The 17676-nt window shown below is 47.2% G+C and overlaps 2 protein-coding genes across 4 annotated transcripts in view; one reads left to right on the forward strand and one right to left on the reverse strand.

The window, feature by feature from the left end:
- SLC25A47 (solute carrier family 25 member 47) overlaps positions 1-2490 on the reverse strand; it is a 36554-nt gene extending 34064 nt beyond the window's left edge. The window contains exon 1 of one of the 3 annotated variants that reach the window (XM_077924092.1): positions 1956-2490. Coding sequence is in view for 1 of the 3 variants with exons in the window: in XM_028710063.2 (XP_028565896.2) it covers positions 1012-1129 (118 nt within the window). In the remaining 2 variants the exon portion in view is untranslated. Of the gene's footprint in view, positions 1-623; positions 769-1011; positions 1248-1955 lie in introns of those variants that run through there. The other 2 variants (XM_028710063.2, XM_077924096.1) reach the window with 2 other exon arrangements.
- SLC25A29 (solute carrier family 25 member 29) lies at positions 1290-15803 on the forward strand. The gene is made up of 4 exons (XM_028710985.2): positions 1290-1648; positions 5559-5602; positions 9300-9383; positions 14920-15803. The coding sequence occupies exons 1-4, from the start codon at positions 1615-1617 to the stop codon at positions 15676-15678; spliced, it is 921 nt and encodes a 306-aa protein (XP_028566818.2). The 5' UTR covers positions 1290-1614; the 3' UTR covers positions 15679-15803.
- Positions 15804-17676: the final 1873 nt, after the last annotated feature.

The raw sequence follows: 17676 nt of genomic DNA on the forward strand, positions 1-17676 counted from the left end.
TGTTCTCACAGTAGCCCAACAGATGCCTTTAGCAAGCAGGTGTTCAGTGCAACCATTAAGATATGAAGAACCTTTTCACACACTCTCTTAAGCCACTCTCTTGGAAGAGTCTCTTGGCAACAGCATCTAAGACACAAGGATGGGGAACCTGGTACTCTCCAGATGGTGCTGAACTCCATCTCCCATCATTCCCAGCCACAATTGGCCAATGGTCAGGGACGATGGGTTTTGTAGTCCAACAAAATCCTGAAGGGCCACATAAATTATAATATAGGTATTCTATTAGATGTCTTTTAAAAATAAAATAGCAATTATATTCAAGGATCATGATTTTATTATTCTTATCATTTTCAGAATGTAGGTTATGTAAATATGCAATTATATGTGGGGAGGGGGGGAAGGACAAGAGAAAAAGCATGGCTGATAGGTCCATAATGAGGATCCGCCCCCCATAAGAAAATTCGCCTTAATCCCGGGGCCCTTGTGTTCTTGATGCAGCAGTATTTGCCAATCTGGTGCCATCCATAAGCTTCGGACTACAACTCCCATCACCCCTAGAAAGGCAGCTGGAGTCGGAAACTGTTGGAGGGCACCAGGTTGCTACAGGCCGAGAAACAGTATACCTCTGGAGAGTAACAGAGAGGCGGGGGTGGGACGCGCTTCCCCAGAAGCTTGCGCGCTTCCCCAGAAGCATCCCCATCGGCTGGCTTGTCGCGCAGCCCGCAATCCTCGGCATCCGATCCTCGGAACCAAGGGAACCAAGGGCTTCCCGCTACCCAACAGGCAGCTCTTCCGTCCTCTTCAGTCTCTGGCCTCTGCCCAACTCCCCCCCCCCCCTGCGCCCCCTCGACGGCAAGGCAAGCGCCTTCCTTGCTCCCACTTCTCCCCTAGGCGCGAGATCCACGCAGCCGCTGCTCCAGGGCCTGCGCAACCGTCTCCGGCTTTCCCTCCCCGCGCCGCCACATCGCCAAAGGCGCCGTCACCGCGCCAGCCTCGCGCGCAAAAACGCACCGACACAAAGCCACCGCTTGTGCTCTTCCTGCGTCTCGCGGGCGGAGCTCCAGCTGCCTTGGCCCGCGTCCTCCGGCCCGCCCTCGCCGCGCTGCTTTCCTAACCACTGGCTTCCCATCCCCGGCAGCCTCCCTCGCCGCGCAGCCAATGAGAGGCCCGGGCGGAGGGCCGACCTGAAAGGGTGTTGCCTGGCCAGGCGCGTCTCATTGGCGGCGCCCGCTTCCCCAAAAGGCTCGGTCTCCCCCTCCTCTCTCTGGCGTCAGAAATAGAAGCGACCAGATCGGATTTGGCAACGGGCGAGGGTGGATCGTGCCGGCTCGGAAGGCGCACCGGGCGGGTAGCTGCTGGCTTGCTGCGCGCACAAGCGAGGCGGCGACGAAGGGGAAACGAATTAAGCAACAACCGCTACCTGACATTAGATCTCAGATCGCCCCCCCCCTACTCACTGGATCCGAGGGAGCCGATCCCGCCGCCCCCCTCCTCGAGCTGCCCCCAAAGGAATTCGTAATAATTACGCACGGAGCCGGGAGGTGCAATAGAAACCAGAGGAGCGGGACGAGGCGCACGAAAGGGGTTTGAAGGCGCGCTTTGGAGACCGCGATCATGGCGCTGGATTTCCTCGCAGGCTGCGTAGGAGGTAAGCGCTGGCGGGCGATTCCGCGCTGCCAGGAGAAGCGGAGCCGCTCTATTGTTATCTATCTTTGCGCGATCCAGTTATGTAAGGAAGCCGGGGCGGGGGCGAGAGAGAGACACAGCAGCTGGGCTGCCCGTGTCTGCGCCTTTGGAGAGCCTCGTGTGTGCGCGCGCGTTGCTTGGCGCACTGCAGCGGGGATGTGCTGCCTACCCGTCCGCCTGCCTCCGAGAGAGGGTGGGGGCACACTGCACGCTTGGAAGGGAAGGAAGAGGCACCGCGGGAAGCCTTGGCGCGATGGGTGCCTCCTTACCTCTTCTTGCACCCCTGTCTCCCTCCTCAAATTCGTGACTTGCTTCGGTGCCTTGGCGCGCCGGCGCCAGCTCTCTCTCCGCTGCCCGCATTGTCCCTGAGGCCCGAGGGGGCCATTGTCCCTCTCGGCGCCGACACTGCACCGGTGCCCATAAAGGCAGAGCCGGTGAGTCAGCGCTCGGCAATCGGCTTCCCTTTTCCCTCCTGCCAGAAACTCTCCGAGGGGGTCTGCCTGCCACCTCCTCGAACAGGGCTGGAACTGCGCGAAATCGAAGCGGGCGTTGTGCGCTCAGACGCCCGGCCTCCCTTGTTTCCTTGGGCTTCGCCTGTCGAAACTTTCCCCTCCGAGCCAGGGATTTTATTTGGGCCGGGTCTTGGATCTCTACTGTTGTCGAAGTGATCCTTGTTGGAGCAGCGGGTGCCTCTCTGAGCACGCGCAGAGTTCAGTTCTCCCTTCCCACTGAGCGCACACCATCAACCTTCCCTGCGAGATGTGAGCTTTGTGAGGCCGAGGGAGTGGTCTCGCGCAAGGTCCTTTCCCTTAACTGGGCGAAGGTATTTCTGCGCGCCCCCGCGGCTCATAGCTGACCCCTCCCCCTAACCCCTCTAACCCTTATTATAGGGCTGTCTTTTGTAGGAAGGTGGGGCTGCGCACCAATTTCCTGAAGTGTCTTGTGCTGGAAGGACAAGCGAGAACCTCCTTCCTCTTGGGTGGAGACAGAGTAAAAAGGAAACAAATGGACTTCTGCCAAGGGATGCTGCTCACCTCTCTGCTAGCATATTGGGGGGGGGATTGGGCGTAGCCAGGATTTATGTTGGGGACAGGACACCCACCTGTCATCACCCTCAGTCTGGCAGACTCCGAATGAAATGCCTCAACAACAGTTGTTTTCAATTCCTTTCTTTTGACCGCAAGTGCTCAGAAAAATCTGCCAGGATCTTTGATAGAACGCACCACAACACCATCCAAGTGACCTCAAATATTCTGGTTATTTCTACTTTTAGTCAAGAATTTTATTTATTTACTCGGCCACCCCCCTGGCTACACCCATAGAGGATGGTGCTGTTTTTTGTGGTGTGGGGCTTCAAGTCTTATTATTTCTGCCCCTTTGAAATTCTTGAGGTGTCCTTATTGTGTGCACCGCTGGAGTGGTGACAGCCACTTTACCCAATCTGTCCTCCCCCCCCCCAAAAAAAAAACAATCATACAAGTTTGTATCCAATATAAACCCATTCAAGATAATGAATACTCTGCTACTCTGAGCTTGACTTGCCTACAATTTCAAAGTTAGCTTCCTCATAGTGCTGGATGAGTTTACTCCTTTTTTTATTTTAGCTGCATTAGGATCTTGCAGCAAGAATAATAAAGATCGTGGCACCTTAAAGACTAGCATCTTTATTATGGCATAGCCGCTTGTGGGCTAAAACACAACTTGGCAGGTGATCATGTCCCAAGATCTTATGTTTTGAGGGGCGGAAGAGAGAGAAAGAAGAAACAAAGTGTGCGTCTCCTTGCCTTGATTTTGATGAAGCAATGCAGGTCTGACTCTGGAGATGTCGTCTTCCTCCAGTGAAAGTTACAACAGCGAGTAGCTGGCTGGTTTCAGCCTATTGAGGCTTTCCTTCTCCCTTCCGTTGTTGACTTCCCTCTTCTCTCTCCCCCGCTCTGCAGGCACAGTTCGGGGTTATGTAGAACACTCTGTACTTAATATCTTCATCTGCTGCAGTTTTAAGTATGCCACTTTGCGTGTGATTTTTAAGTCCTTGCCAAATCGGTTTTAATAAGATTAACACAGCGGCACTCAATTGGATCCTTAAAGGAAGAACTTAACAGGAGCCTGTTGACATTTTAACCCTGCGTTATTTTTGAAGATGCTATGCAGAAAATAGTTAAAAATATGTAGGCTGAAAAGCATCAATCCCCCTAGCCATACTTGTTCAAATACTTGGTTTAAAAATGTGGGGGTGGTTTTTTTTAAGTACTTGCATCACTTCCTACAGCAATTGCACGCTTACCGCAATCTTACTAGAGCACTAGCACTTGGTCTCAGGTGCAGTGGCTAACCTGTGTTTCCCTTTAGATATTGTGGGACTGTCATTCCCACTATCCTTGGTCATCTGCCATGCTGGCTGGGGCTGATGGGAGCTGGAGTCTAGGAATTGCATCCAGTGAAGTTCTTCTGTTTTGTGCAAGGACTTCTGCTTGTGCAATGTAACTTCCTCTCCTCCTCTTCTCAACCCATACCCTTTCCCCATAATTTCTACTGGGGGGGGGTCAGAAGAGGTGCACAAGCAGAGGTCTTTAGGTGAATAGGATGAGTTGATTGGATACAATCTTAAGATGAGCTTGGAGTTTCCTTGCCCATCTCCCCATGTGTTAAGATGCACCTTGAAGGCTCTGCTCATTTGACTGCCTACAACATCTGTCAGGTTAGCAGCCATGAAAGACGGAGCCTTCTCAGTGGTGTCCCCACCCTCAGTTAGAGAACTCCCTTCTAACAGGATTGTGGTTGTCACCCCTACAAAACAGACCTTCGGACTGGTCTTGAGAACTCATCTGTTCTGGGTATCCTTCTCCAGGGTTTTTGGTTTAGCAATCAGTCCTGCTTCCCAGGGAACTCTGGGATTGTAGCTCTGTTAGGAATAGGAATAGGGATGCGGTTAAACCACAGAGCCTAGGACTTGCCGATCAGAAGGTCAGCGGTTCAAATCCCCATGACAGGGTGAGTTCCCATTGCTCGATCCCTGCTCCTGCCAACCTAGCAGTTCGAAAGCACGTCAAAGTGCAAGTAGATAAATAGGTACCGCTGTGGTGGGAAGGTAAATGGTGTTTCCGTGCGCTGCTCTGGTTCACCAGAAGCAGCTTAGTCATGCTGGCCACATGACCTGGAAGCTGTACGCCAGCTTCCTTGGCCAATAAAGCAAGATGAGGCCACAACACCAGAGTCGGCCATGACTGGACCTAATGGTCAGGGGTCCCTTTACCTTTACCTTAGAGAGGAATAGGAGTCTCCAAACAACCTTTAGCACCCTTAATAAATTAAATTTCCCAGAATTCTTTGAGGGAAGCCACAAATACAGTAGGGCTGAGTCCTGTAAAGGTAAATGACCCCTGGACAGGTAGGTCCAGTCAAAGGCAACTATGGAATGTGGTGCTCATCTCTCTTTCAGGCCGAGGGAGGCGGCCTTTGTCCACAGATAGCTTTAGAGGTCATGTGGCCAGCAGGACTAAACCGCTTCTGGTGCAACAGAACACCGTGACGGAAACTAGAGTGCACGGAAACGCTGTTTACCTTCCCACCACAGCGGTACCTATTTATCTACTTGCACTGGCCTGCTTTCGAACTGCTAGGTTGGCAGGAGCTGGGCCCGAGCAACAGGAGCTCACTTTGTTGTGCGGATTCGAACCACCCAACCTTCTGATCAGCGAGCCCAGGAGGCTCAGTGGTTTAGACCACAGCGCCACCCGCATCCCTCCTACCTGAGTCCTATAGACAGCAGCCATGTGACTTCCGTAGTCTTCTGTGCTTTGCAAATAGTTGCTTCTGTGGTGGGTTATAGTGGTGCAATGCCAGATTGTCTCATAATGCCTTCTTCATTTCAGGTGCTGCCGGTGTGTTGGTAGGACATCCATTCGATACTGTTAAGGTGGGTTGATTTTCCACAGGCTTACTTAATCATAAACATTTAGGCCGAAGATAGCACTAGCCCTTATGAGTAGAAAGTGTTTTTGTTTTTTAGAATTCAGATGTTTTGGACCCATTAAATAAACATCCTCATAGGCCAATTCCTGGTATAGAGATCTTGAATTAGATTTTCAGACATACTGAAGCATTGAAACATCCCACAGTGAAGCCAAATTAGCAGCAGATTAAAAAGTTCCAAATTGATAGTCCCTCTTGACTTAAGTGCTCTGATTATTGGGTCTTCAGACCCCTTTTTCTTTAACTCAGCAATCCAGCAGCATCTAGCAAAAATGCTTATGGAAGATGCAGATTTTTAGGACTAATGCAAAAAGCGGGGGGGGGGCGGGTTGCACTGCACTTAAAGGTGCATTTGCTGTTTGCTACATCTTTTTGTTTTCCTGCTCGCTTTGGGGAAACATAAATTTGTTAATTATATTTCCCGGATGACAGTTTGCAACATGATGAAACAGTCTTGCTAATTAACATGCTTCCTCCCACCCTTGGGGAAATACTGTGAGCTCACAAAGAAATACTTTTCTTCTTCTTTTTCTCTTTCCCCCCCACCCTGGTCCGGGAAGCTGACATTTAATTGGTTGAACTCAAAACAGAAGTGGCCGATTGCGGGTGGGAAATGAGATCCAATTAGGCATATCACTTAAGATCTGTGCCCGTACAGCAGTCAAATAGCATCTCAAAACAGGACTGGACTGGCCCATGGATTGGAATGCATGAGTCTAAGCTGGGCTTTAGTCATTTGCACGCTTGCTTGAGAGCAAGCCTCATTGAGCGCTGTAGGGCTTACTTCTGAGTACCCATGCACAGGATCAAGTAAATCCAATAATTTCAGCTTGAGTGTGGGTTGGAGCAAGGGTTTAAGGATCTTCTGGCTGAGGAAATGTGCCAATTAACATTCATAACCTTAAAACATCCCATACTTAATAGGTGCAACAATTATGGATGAAATGTGAAGTCTGTTGGTTTGTCGCTGTAAAATTCAGTCATTTCATGCAATGGTGTATCCTTTGCTTGAGAAACCGTTTCCATTAGATTCCGTTGAATTTCTGTTGAATCCCATTTTGTCCCATAGGGGATAATACTATGACCCTTCATTTTATGGACATGTTTGCAGAACCAAACATGAGGACCAAAACTCTGACTGTCTGGTTTTCTTAATCTTCTTCACTTTTTTTTTTTTTTTAACTTAATGGTCTTAACTGAGAGGGTGAAGGCATAGTCTGGCACCCTGAACTGAAACCTATTTTTTATTTTTATTTTAGTATATTTCTATCCCACCTTTCTTCCATCATGGAACTCAAGGTGGTGTCCATGGGATTCCTAGGCGGTCTCCCATCCAGGCATTGACCAGACTCATATCTGCTTAGCTTCAGAGTGGTGCCTGCAGCATGTGCCCTCGGACCACATCTTGGGACCAGGAAATGCATTTACTTGGAAGCACATTCCATTGAGCATACTTGCAAAGCAAATGTATTCAGGGATGGAGTATTAATTAATTATGATGGCAATATACAAATCCCTCAGTTAACTTGCTACCATGTTGTTGAAGGTACAAAGACATTACTAACAATGCAAAGGGGGGAGGATTCTGTTTTAAGGTTGCAATCCTATACACACTTATCATGGGAATAAGTGAATTTAACAGGACTTATTTCTGAGTGGACAATTAGAGAGGATCGTGCTGTCAGTTACCAGTTGCATATTATGGTCTTGCAGGACGATCCTGTCCATGTTTATTGGAAGTCAGTCCCATCGGGGGACTTGTTCCCAAGAAAGTCTGCATGGGATTGCAGTATTAGACTAATTTACTTTAATCTGCTAGGTAATAATAACCTGGTTTTGAAAAAAGGCAGTTTATGCAGATCTAAATCTCGTGTTGCTGCATTAAGTCCTATAACTCCTTCCTTGTGAGTCCTGGATGGCTAAACATTTCTTAGCTTTCATTTTATTTTTTAAATTTATCTTTTAAAGCAAATTTTCATTTTGAGACTATAAATACATCTTGGGGAGGGATCCAAAGTAAAGCTTAATTTCCTCTCTGAAGCTTGTTTTTTTCACTAGTTGCACAGATAAAGCAATGTCTGGGTTTTGTGGGAACCTGGTGGGGTAGATGCAAAAAACATCAGAGATACTGAACTGAACCTGAACCAGGTCTTCTTCGAGTGGCAAATTCTTTCCTGCTCCTCCTCCTCCCCCCCAGTTTGTTGATGTAATGTGTACAATTGCTTTGTTGCTTAACTGCCTTTACTTTCTGAGCTAGGGGCTGTCTTCATTAACAGCAAAAGTGTTACTTTGTTGTAGATGACAGATAAGCCTCATCACGGGAGAGTTACCTAGTAAGTATAGACCAGGTGAACCTTCTGTTTCTCTCGGTCTTAATTTTTTCCAACATGTATGATTAGTTCAAGTTTTATAAAGACAACAAAAATAATAATAAAAATACCAGGAAACCATATGTAGTTTATTCCCTTCCTCTTTCTTTTTTTTCCCTTTTTAGTTTAAAAATGTTTCTCGTGCTCTGAAGTGGAGGGGGTGGGGATTTGCAATATGCAAAGTTTATTTTGAATATGAGCTTTTAAAAGAAAACCTGACTTTGTTTTGCATTCATTTTCCTAGAGTGCACTAAAAAGACTTTATATGCTTTTTTACGTGCTTAAAAAAGATTTTATATATGTACTTTGTGGAACAAAACTTGTGAATTCTGTTTTCAGCCACTCCTTAAATTGAGGTTCCCATTTTTAATATATATATATATATATATTTATTTATTCCCCCAACACACAAATGTTATAACCATATCTGTATTGATGCATTTTTAGGTATTGGTACTTGGTTGGTCTGTGGGGTTCACTCTCAGTGTGTGTTTTCAATTCGAATGTTAAGTGTTTTGAGATGCTAGGGTTCAGCTTCAGCAGTACTGAAAGAAGGAAACTGGCATAATGTTATGGGAATGGTATAGGAAATTGCATTGTGGCAAAAATGTAAGAAGCTTAGAGCATCTGCGTGGTAATGTTTTAACAGGCCGCAAAGAGAGACTGCCCCACAATGCTTAAAAAAGCATTATTGGTTTTTAAAAAACTGTAGGTCCCTCAAAGCAGGATTTTCTGACTCCATTGTCTAAAATACAGGCAGCTTCTTGAAGATTTAGGGTTTATAAAAAGTGGATATATTTCACATATCTGTTAGTTAGCTGCGGTCTAAAAGGAAAAACTATGAACTCCATTCCTGATCACCTGTAGAATATTCTTGTTCATCATAGGCAACCAGACAAGTAGCTGTTTATGGACCTCAACTAACACCTTTAAACTTGGCCATTCATCACCACTGAGTAGATCCTCGCTAGCCTTATTTCATAGCTGAGAATAATGACATGTGCTAATGAAACCTCAGATAGCTTGAAGTAAGGGGGACAAGCACCATCCCCTATTAATCATTCCCATCTCATGCAGACTTGAGCACTAAACTGAGTGACTCCCAAAATACTGACCATTTTTTAAATTGCCTGCTATGGCACTTTGGTGTCAGGACTGGGTGCACATCGATGCACCTTATGTGTGCCCAGTCAAAGGTGCTGTCATACTTCTGCCTGCTGATTTTCATTTATTTTGTTTGCCATGCCAACGAATTCTCACTACGTTTTGTAGGTACGCCTTCAAGTTCAAAATGTGGAGAAGCCACTTTACCGGGGGACCTTGCACTGTTTTCAGTCCATCATAAAGCAAGAGACGGTGAGTAGCTTGTTCAGTGATTGTGTTCTTCACTTGTGGTTTGCACTGTATTCAAGGGAGAAGGAGCCTTTCATGAATAAAGCCTAGGAGCTCATTTTCACCATGGGTGTCACGGGAGCAAAGAGAGAAGAGAAAAAAGAGCAAAGCTCTTTTCCTGTCACCTTTCATGTCACTTCAGAATTCGCCAGGCCGCTTTGGATTCCTAGACCAGAATACCAGTTTCTGGAAACCACAGGTGCAGGAGAGTGCCCTTGTGCTCAGGTCCTGCCTGAAGGTTTCACACAGGCATCTGGTTGGACACTGTGAGAACAGGATGCTGGACTAGATGGGCCATTGGCCTGATCCAGCAGGCTCTTCTTATTGTTCCTATGGGAGGAGTTTGCACTGCAGCAATATGGCTGTGTGGAGGAGCTGCAACTGGATCCTCTCACACGATCTGTGGTTGACATCTTGCATTAACTAGCCAGTTACAGCTCTCACACTACAAATTTTAATTAGAGATCTGACCCTTGGGTTCCCCTTTCACTTGGATGCCTAGATGACAGCTGAAGGCCAAAAGTGCCTTCGGCCAACTTCATCTGCTATGCCAAATAGACTTGTTTTCTTGGAGGAATCAGATCAGCCTGGGGTTTTTGCTGCTCTCTTCACCTCCAGGTTAGATTATTGCAATGCATTGTCCTTGAAGACGATTCAGAAATTTCAGATAGACTCTAATTGTCAGGGGTTATGACCTGAGTTGCTCCATCAGCTCTTGTTAGCTGATCTTCTTCTAGGGTGCTGGTCTCTAGATGGCTTCCAGGCTCCATTCAAGGTGCTGTTCTTTGCTCTTTAAAGTTCTAAACTATCAAAGAATATCTCAAGGATCACCTCCCTGACATGACTTGGCTCAAGAACTCCATTCGAGATCCAAGCCACTCTTTCAGGTTCCCTCACCATCAAGAGTGTCCTTGTGGAGGTGCTTCTCAGTAGTGGAACAGCCTCCCAGGGTGGGGTCTGGTCACATCACGGATCGGACAATGATGACTATTTTATTTCAGTGCGTCTCGTGAGAATTTTAATGTTCCATTAGGATTTAATTGCCCCTGTTGCTGATGCCGTTTGTTTTAAAGTGCTGTTTTAAAAAAAACAAAACCTTTTTTGTGGTTTTTAACTAGTAGGTGTTTATTGTGCCATCTCCTTCATTCTTTTGTTTCTCTACTGTGATTTTATTGTTTTTACGACTGTATAAAAAGGGTCTTGTAGAACAGTTGTTTGATCGCTACTGTTAAAATGAAGTTCGCCTAAATGGATTCCAGGGGAGACTAGTTAGCTCAATGTTTCAGCTTATAAAAGTAAAGTACAGGCACGTTAACTGGTTTTTAGCCATCTCTCACACACCAAAGCTGGCATATTTTCTGCTCTCACCGGAGCAAATTATTAGAGCTCTTGTCCCCAATAATGAGTCTTAGACTCTGCCACTTTGGATTGGGGAACAGAGAAGACTTGCATATGTTTGAGCAGACCACCATGGAAAGAAACCTAAAAGTAACTCTAGGAAACAAAGGGACAAATTAGAAAAAAAGGATAAATGCAACACCAAACTAAGGAAATTAAACTACACATAGCACCTGATTAGGGGCCCTAATCAACATTGGCACTACAAAGTAGAGGTGAGGATTGTGGGCAATTTTCTATCAGGACCACAATGCTATTTAAAAGTGGGTGGTTTTCTTAAAAGCAGAGATCTTAGGCCCAGGTACCATATGTGGCCCTCCAGATCTCTTTCTGTGGCCGTCAGCACTCTCCTGAGGCCACACCCCCTCACCAGCCCTCCACCCGCTTTTGTCTCTTCCCCCACCCCCACGATTGGCATGTGGCCCCAGAAGGTAGCCCAGCAGAGCTTTGTGGCCCTTGGGTTGAGAGATGCCCCTCTACCCCTGTTTTAAAGCAGGGACAGTTCCTCACAACACCCTTAACAGTTGCCTTGGAATCCGGCTCCCTGCAGATCAGAGAGAGGTTAGCTTAGTCATGTTCCTGGTGTGCCAGTTTTCCCTACGAAGGGGCTCGTGATACGCAAAGGCATGACTTAATCTTGCTTCGCTCCTGCCCAGATGTAGCAAGCAGCTGATAACGGAATGGGAAGTGAAACCAAAGTTAAGTAACTTCCCTAAGGGACGTGTCGAAATAGCTCTACAGGTCAGTAAGGGAAGATCCCCAATTGGCCACAACAAATACTCCTCATGCTGCAATGCTGGACGTTTCTTCTAAATGCTAATGGAAGCATGATCGGAAGAATGGCTTCCCCATCCCAACTAGCTATTAATCATGTGACTGCTCCTTGGTTGTTCAAAGAGCCACATGGGCAGCCGTGTGACACTTAGTCATGACGTGACATATAATAATAATAATTTATTATTTATACCCCGCCCATCTGGCTGGGTTTCCCCAGCCACTCTGGGTGGCTTCCAACTGAATATTAAAAACAATACCACATCAAACATTAAAAACTTCCCTAAACAGGGCTGCCTTCAGTTGTCTTTTCAAAGTAAAATAGTTGCTTATTGCCTTGACATCTGGTGGGAGGCCATTCCACAGGGCAGGCATCACCACCAAGAAGGCCCTCTGCCTGGTTCCCTGAACCTCACTTCACACAGCGAGGGAACTACCAGAAGGCCCTCAGTGCTGGACCTCAGTGTCCGGGCTGGACGAGGGGGGGGGGAGACATGGCCAGTTGCTGCTGTCGTCAACTTTCTGCCTCCTCCGTAGCTGTACACACACCAATATATGTTTACAAGTACTCAACCAGTTGCCACAGTTGTACGATTCTGTATGGTTTTTGAGCACTTTATGATAGATGGAAGACAAATACAGTGGTACCTTGGCTTACAGACGCTTCAGGTTACAGACTCCACTAACCCAGAAATAGTACCTCGGGTTAAGAATTTTGCTTCAGGATGAGAACAGAAATCGTGCGGCGGCAGCAGCGGGAGGCCCCATTAGCTAAAGTTAAGAACAGTTTCAGGTTAAGAACGGACCTCCAGAATGAATTAAGTTCTTAACCCGAGGTACCACTGTAGCCCAGAAAAACTCTTTGAGATATAGTTACCAGGTACTGGTTTGAAATGCAACTATTTCCAAATGAGTCTTTAGGAAAAGTGAACCTAATTCAGTGGGGCAGAAGGAGCTTTCTAATGTTGTTCATAGTGTTTAAGCACAGTGCCCCATTTCATATTTGCCTCTGTTCCATATGAAATGGGGCCATGAAGTTTGATTTCCATCAAAAAAAACCCACCAAATTTTGCAGCTCCTTTTAAGATGTGAGCATCCTTAGGATGTGGGGGTTTGTTTCAAGATAACATTCAAGCGTGCTGTTCCTTTGAAGGCTGGGATTTCTCCTCGCATTAAGGGGAAGGATAACTAAACAGAGGCTGGGCACGGTCTTGGGAACACAGAAAGCACCTTTATAACGAGTTAGACCACTGGCCCATCTAGTTTAGAATAGTCTCCACCGATTGGCAATAGCTCTCCAGGGTTTGGGAGAGAGGTCTCTTGCCAGAGGGTGCTGAGGACTGAACCTGAGGCCTTCTGCATGCAAAGCAGATGCTCAAACACTGTGATAGTTACATCACCTTCCACCCTGTTTTGGAGGGCCCCCAACTCTCAAGCTGATTTGTGGTGGCTGAGGGCTGAAGACAGATGGGATTCTTCAAAAAAATTGCATCCTCTTTTTCATTAGCAGACGGCTTTGCTGGCTTCAAAGCCCTTCTATGAGCCCAATGCGACATTGTGACCCCCACCCTATGAATTATTGTGGCTTCAGAGAAGTTTGCGGCAATTTTACCTGTCTCCATCCCTTGCCCAGAAGGGTTTACTGTCAAAGTCTTTAAAGTTGGCAGCATAGAATTGTAGACTTGGAAGGGATCTTGAGGATCATCTAATCTGATCCCTTGCAATGTGGGAATATGCAGCTGTCCCATATGGGGATCGAACCTGCAACCTTGGCATTAAGAGCACCATGCTCTAGCCAACTGAGCTACTGAAGAGTATGCATGCCCTAAGGAAGTAAAGGAGGGCAACCTTCAAGATAATAATAAATGTCTATTTCCAACTCAACTTAAAGCTTTCTTGTTGCAGCTGCTATCCACACCCCCTCAAGCAACATTGTCATGACACAGGGAGAAATGACTTGAGGGAAGGCATGTAGCACAAAAGGATTGAGATTCCTGAATTCTTACTGGTTAGCTGAGGCAGGGTCATAGCCCAGTGACAGAACCTCTGCCCTGCATGCAGAAGTGCCCAGGTTCACTCTCCAGGTAGGGCTGGGAAATGCTGCTGTCTGATACCTCTGCCAGACAGTGTAGACGCGGGGGGCTGAGCCTCTTGGGCTTGCCGATCAGAAGGTCAGCGGTTCGAATCCCCGTGACGGGGTGAGCTCCCGTTGCTCTGTCCCAGCTCCTGCCAACCTAGCAGTTCGAAAGCACGTCAGTGCAAGTAGATAAATAGGTAAACGGTGTTTCCATGCGCTCTGGCTTCCATCACAGTTTCCTGTTGCGCCAGAAGCAGTTTAGTCATGCTGGCCACATGACCCGGAAAGCTGTCTGTGGACAAACGCCAGCTCCCTCGGCCTGAAAGCGAGATGAGCACCGCAACCCCATAGTCGCCTTTGACTGAACTTAACCGTCCAGGGGTCCTTTACCTTTGCCTTTTTGCAACACTGAACTAGATAGATGAATGGTCTCACATGGGATGATGCTAGCCTAACCTGTTGCTTAACCAGAAGAGAAGGTTGCAGGAACCTACAGGTGAAAACACTTCGAAGACTGTGAAGAGTATTATACGTTAAATGGAATCACAGGCAGGATTAAATTTTGAGCAGTGGATGCAAAATAAAATATAACAGTAATGAATGTTTTGTGGAATATGTATAATGCAACTTGGAAGGGTGGGAAGTTGACTTTGGAATTATGTATTAAATCAGATGTTGTTAAAAAGAACTGAATAAAAATAACTTGGCTAATAATAATAATAATAATAATAATAATAATTGTTTGTTTGTTTGTTTGTTTGTACCTTGCCCATCTGGCTGGGTTCCCCCAGCCACCCTGGACGGCTCCTAACAGAATACCAACAACAACAATAAAGTGATAAAATATTATCACCAATTATTTATTGGTCAACAATATTATCAACAATAAAATATTATCAATAGTAAAGTGATAAAACATTAAAAACTTCCCTAAACTGGGCTGCCTTCAGATGTCTTCTAAAAGTCAGATAGTTGTTTATTTCCTTGACATCTGATGGGAGGGCGTTCCACAGGGCAGGCGCCACTACCGAGAAGGCCCTCTGCCTGGTTCCCTGTAACCTCACTTCTCGCAGTGAGGGAACCGCTAGAAGGCCCTTGGAGCTGGACCTCAGTGTCTGGGCAGAACGATGGGGGTGGAGACGCTCCTTCAGATATACTGGGCCAAGGCCGTTTAGGGCTTTAAGCCAACACTTTGAATTGTGAAGATGGTTCACCAAATGCCAATTTCTCCCTTCTCTTTTTCTCTCCTAGACCCTTGGACTTTACAAAGGCATTGGGTCACCTATGATGGGACTTACCTTCATCAACGCCCTTGTGTTCGGCGTTCAAGGGAACACACTCCGTGCTCTTGGAAAGGACACTCCACTGAACCAGTTCCTTGCCGGTTCCGCGGCCGGCGCCATCCAGTGTGTCATCTGCTGCCCCATGGAGCTGGCTAAGACGCGGATGCAACTGCAAGGGACGGGCGAATATAAGCTGAAGTCCAAGAACTACAAAAACTCCCTGGACTGCTTGGTCAAGATCTACCGGAAGGAAGGGCTGAAAGGCATCAACCGGGGGATGGTCTCCACGTTCATGAGGGAGACGCCCAGCTTTGGCTTCTACTTCCTGACATACGACTGCCTCACTAGGTACTTGGGATGCGAGGCGGAGGACAGTTACATCATCCCCAAACTGCTCTTGGCGGGAGGCATGTCTGGGATTGTCTCCTGGCTCTCCACGTACCCCGTAGACGTCATCAAGTCTCGCCTCCAAGCAGATGGGGTCGGCGGGATTGTGCGCTACCACGGCATTCTGGACTGCGTCAGGAAAAGCTACCACGCCGAAGGCTTGAGGGTGTTCACAAGAGGCCTCACCTCCACGCTGCTTCGAGCTTTCCCCGTGAATGCTGCTACTTTTGCCACAGTCACTGTCTTTCTCATGTACATGAGGTCGGAAGAGAACCAGATCCGAGGCGATCTAAGTGGATGTGAGGCTGGCCCAGCGATCCAGCAGCCTTCAAGCTTTTAGATTCCCGAACGGAAGCAAGTGATCTTCTTTCTATTTTATTTTTTCCTTTCTTTCTTTTTTTTTAAAAAAAATCTGGATGTAGAAACTGTAAATTTCTGTCTGTATAAAGCATCCTTTTATTGTGACTTAGGATTTCACCTCCTTTATGAAAGCAGCAGATCTGTTCTAGAAATCCAGGTAATAAGAGGACTTGCTTTTTTTATATATATATATAAACATTGTCTTAAAAAAAGAATAATAGACCTCATCCTACCTTCCAGCAGTTCATTATTTGGCACATGGCCTAGCTGCTGCTACAAACCTCATAAAAGACCCCCAGCCTACCCTATTCCCATTCAATATTGATATAAGCCCCTATGCAAGCATTCTCCATGCATAAATGGTGGAGAAGGGGCAGGGAGCAGCACTGGGGTCCTGATTCTGTGCGGCATGTTATGCTTGCACAGTTGAATGTTGGTAGGTTCCCCTTGCAGGCAATGGCGCCATGCATGTTGGGATGGCAAGGCAACTGGCGCACATTCTAGCAGGATGGGTTTTCTTTGCCTTACGTGTTTGTGCTTGAATAGAGACGTGGGCCTTATTCAGGCATTTGCCTGAAAGCGTGTGGGATAAAACGGAGGGGAGGGGGGCAAGGGTAAGCACACAAAACTCCCACCCTGAAGGTCTCAGTGCACTGGCTCCATTTCTGACCTTCCCGTTTTGAGAGGGAAGATATAGAGAGGAATTGCTAAGTGCATTAGGAAACCTCGTCAGGATGTTGCCATATTTCAAAAACTGAAAGTCCAGCTTTTTTTTTAGTTTTGCCCAAAGTTGTTGACATTTTTGAGCTATTTTTAAGGAAAATCTGCCAAAAAAACCACACTTGACACTGCCGGCATGGGTTGCCATACGTCCAGATTTTCCTGGACATTTTTGCTGATTTCCACCCGGACACTGCTTCTGATTCCAGCTATGTCTGGGAAATTCCGGACCTATGACAACCCAAATGTTCACCCAAGCAGTTTTAATCCCCTGCTCTCACAGTAGGAAAAGAGAGAGGAATCCAGATATGCTGGAAAACCTGGCTTCAGGTGGCGCTAAAGCCATTGGCTAATCACCCCTTTGTTAGGCAAAATCCCACCAGCAATACACAGTGACTGGGAATCAGGGAACCTGTGTCCCTACACCAGTGGTTTTCAACCAGTGTGCCGTGGCACCCTGGGGTGCCTTGAATGAAAGTCAGGGGTGCCATGGGCAACACTGGCCTCTGACTCTCTTTCCTTCCACTCCTCCTCTGTTGCCCTCTCACGTCTCTGCCTCCCAAAGGCTTGCACAGCTGTTCGTTGCAACAGCCCTGGCTGTAAGCTCCCCAAGTGAATGGTGCCTCTTCCCAGCCCCCTGTGGGGCAGTGTGAGGAGGCACTTCTCTTTGGGGCGGGGGGGGGGAGCTCAGAGACTAGGGGTGGCAGCAGTGGCTGTCCAGAGGACTTCCAAGGAGAGGGGAAAGGAGAGGAGGCTGAGGGAACACTCTGCAAGGGAGGGTGTTTGAAAAGGAACGAGAGGCTGCCAACTCTGCAGCCAAGGGGCTGACGTAACTGGGCTCCTGAGTCCCACAGGGGTGCCCCAGAAAAAAATGTAGTTGGTCAAGGGAGCAGTGGACTCAAAAAGGTTGAAAACCTCAGGCCTGCAGGTCCTTGTCCCTGACTCTTCTTGCCATGAGAAATTCCGTAAATGGTACATGCCTGAGCATTTACTGTTATTGCTATCAAGGCTGATGCATTAGTCATTGGAAATCCCACATACTGTGAACCTTTCAGTACAGCATATCAACATCTTGCTTTTTCTCTTGGTTGTGAAGTTTCTTAGCTGGGTTCCTGCTGGGTCCTCCCCTTCCCCCGTTTTGCTGTACTTTTGACAGGAAGCGCCTGACTCCTCTGTGAGTGTGTGCATGTATATGCACTTAGACAAGCAACGGAGGATGCAATTATTTGCCTTTTCCTAATGTACTGCAGGTTGCGCT

The sequence above is a fragment of the Podarcis muralis genome, chromosome 1 (assembly GCF_964188315.1).
Source record: "Podarcis muralis chromosome 1, rPodMur119.hap1.1, whole genome shotgun sequence".
Classification (NCBI taxonomy): Eukaryota; Metazoa; Chordata; class Lepidosauria; order Squamata; family Lacertidae; genus Podarcis; species Podarcis muralis.

Excerpts from the sequence above, each read along its gene's own strand:
- SLC25A29 (XM_028710985.2), top strand. The coding sequence starts at position 1,615 with ATGGCGCTGGATTTCCTCGCAGGCTGCGTAGGAG. Across the intron at positions 1,649-5,558 it reads CCTCGCAGGCTGCGTAGGAG|GTGCTGCCGGTGTGTTGGTA; the intron begins GTAAGCGCTGGC and ends TCTTCATTTCAG. Across the intron at positions 9,384-14,919 it reads CCATCATAAAGCAAGAGACG|ACCCTTGGACTTTACAAAGG; the intron begins GTGAGTAGCTTG and ends TTTCTCTCCTAG.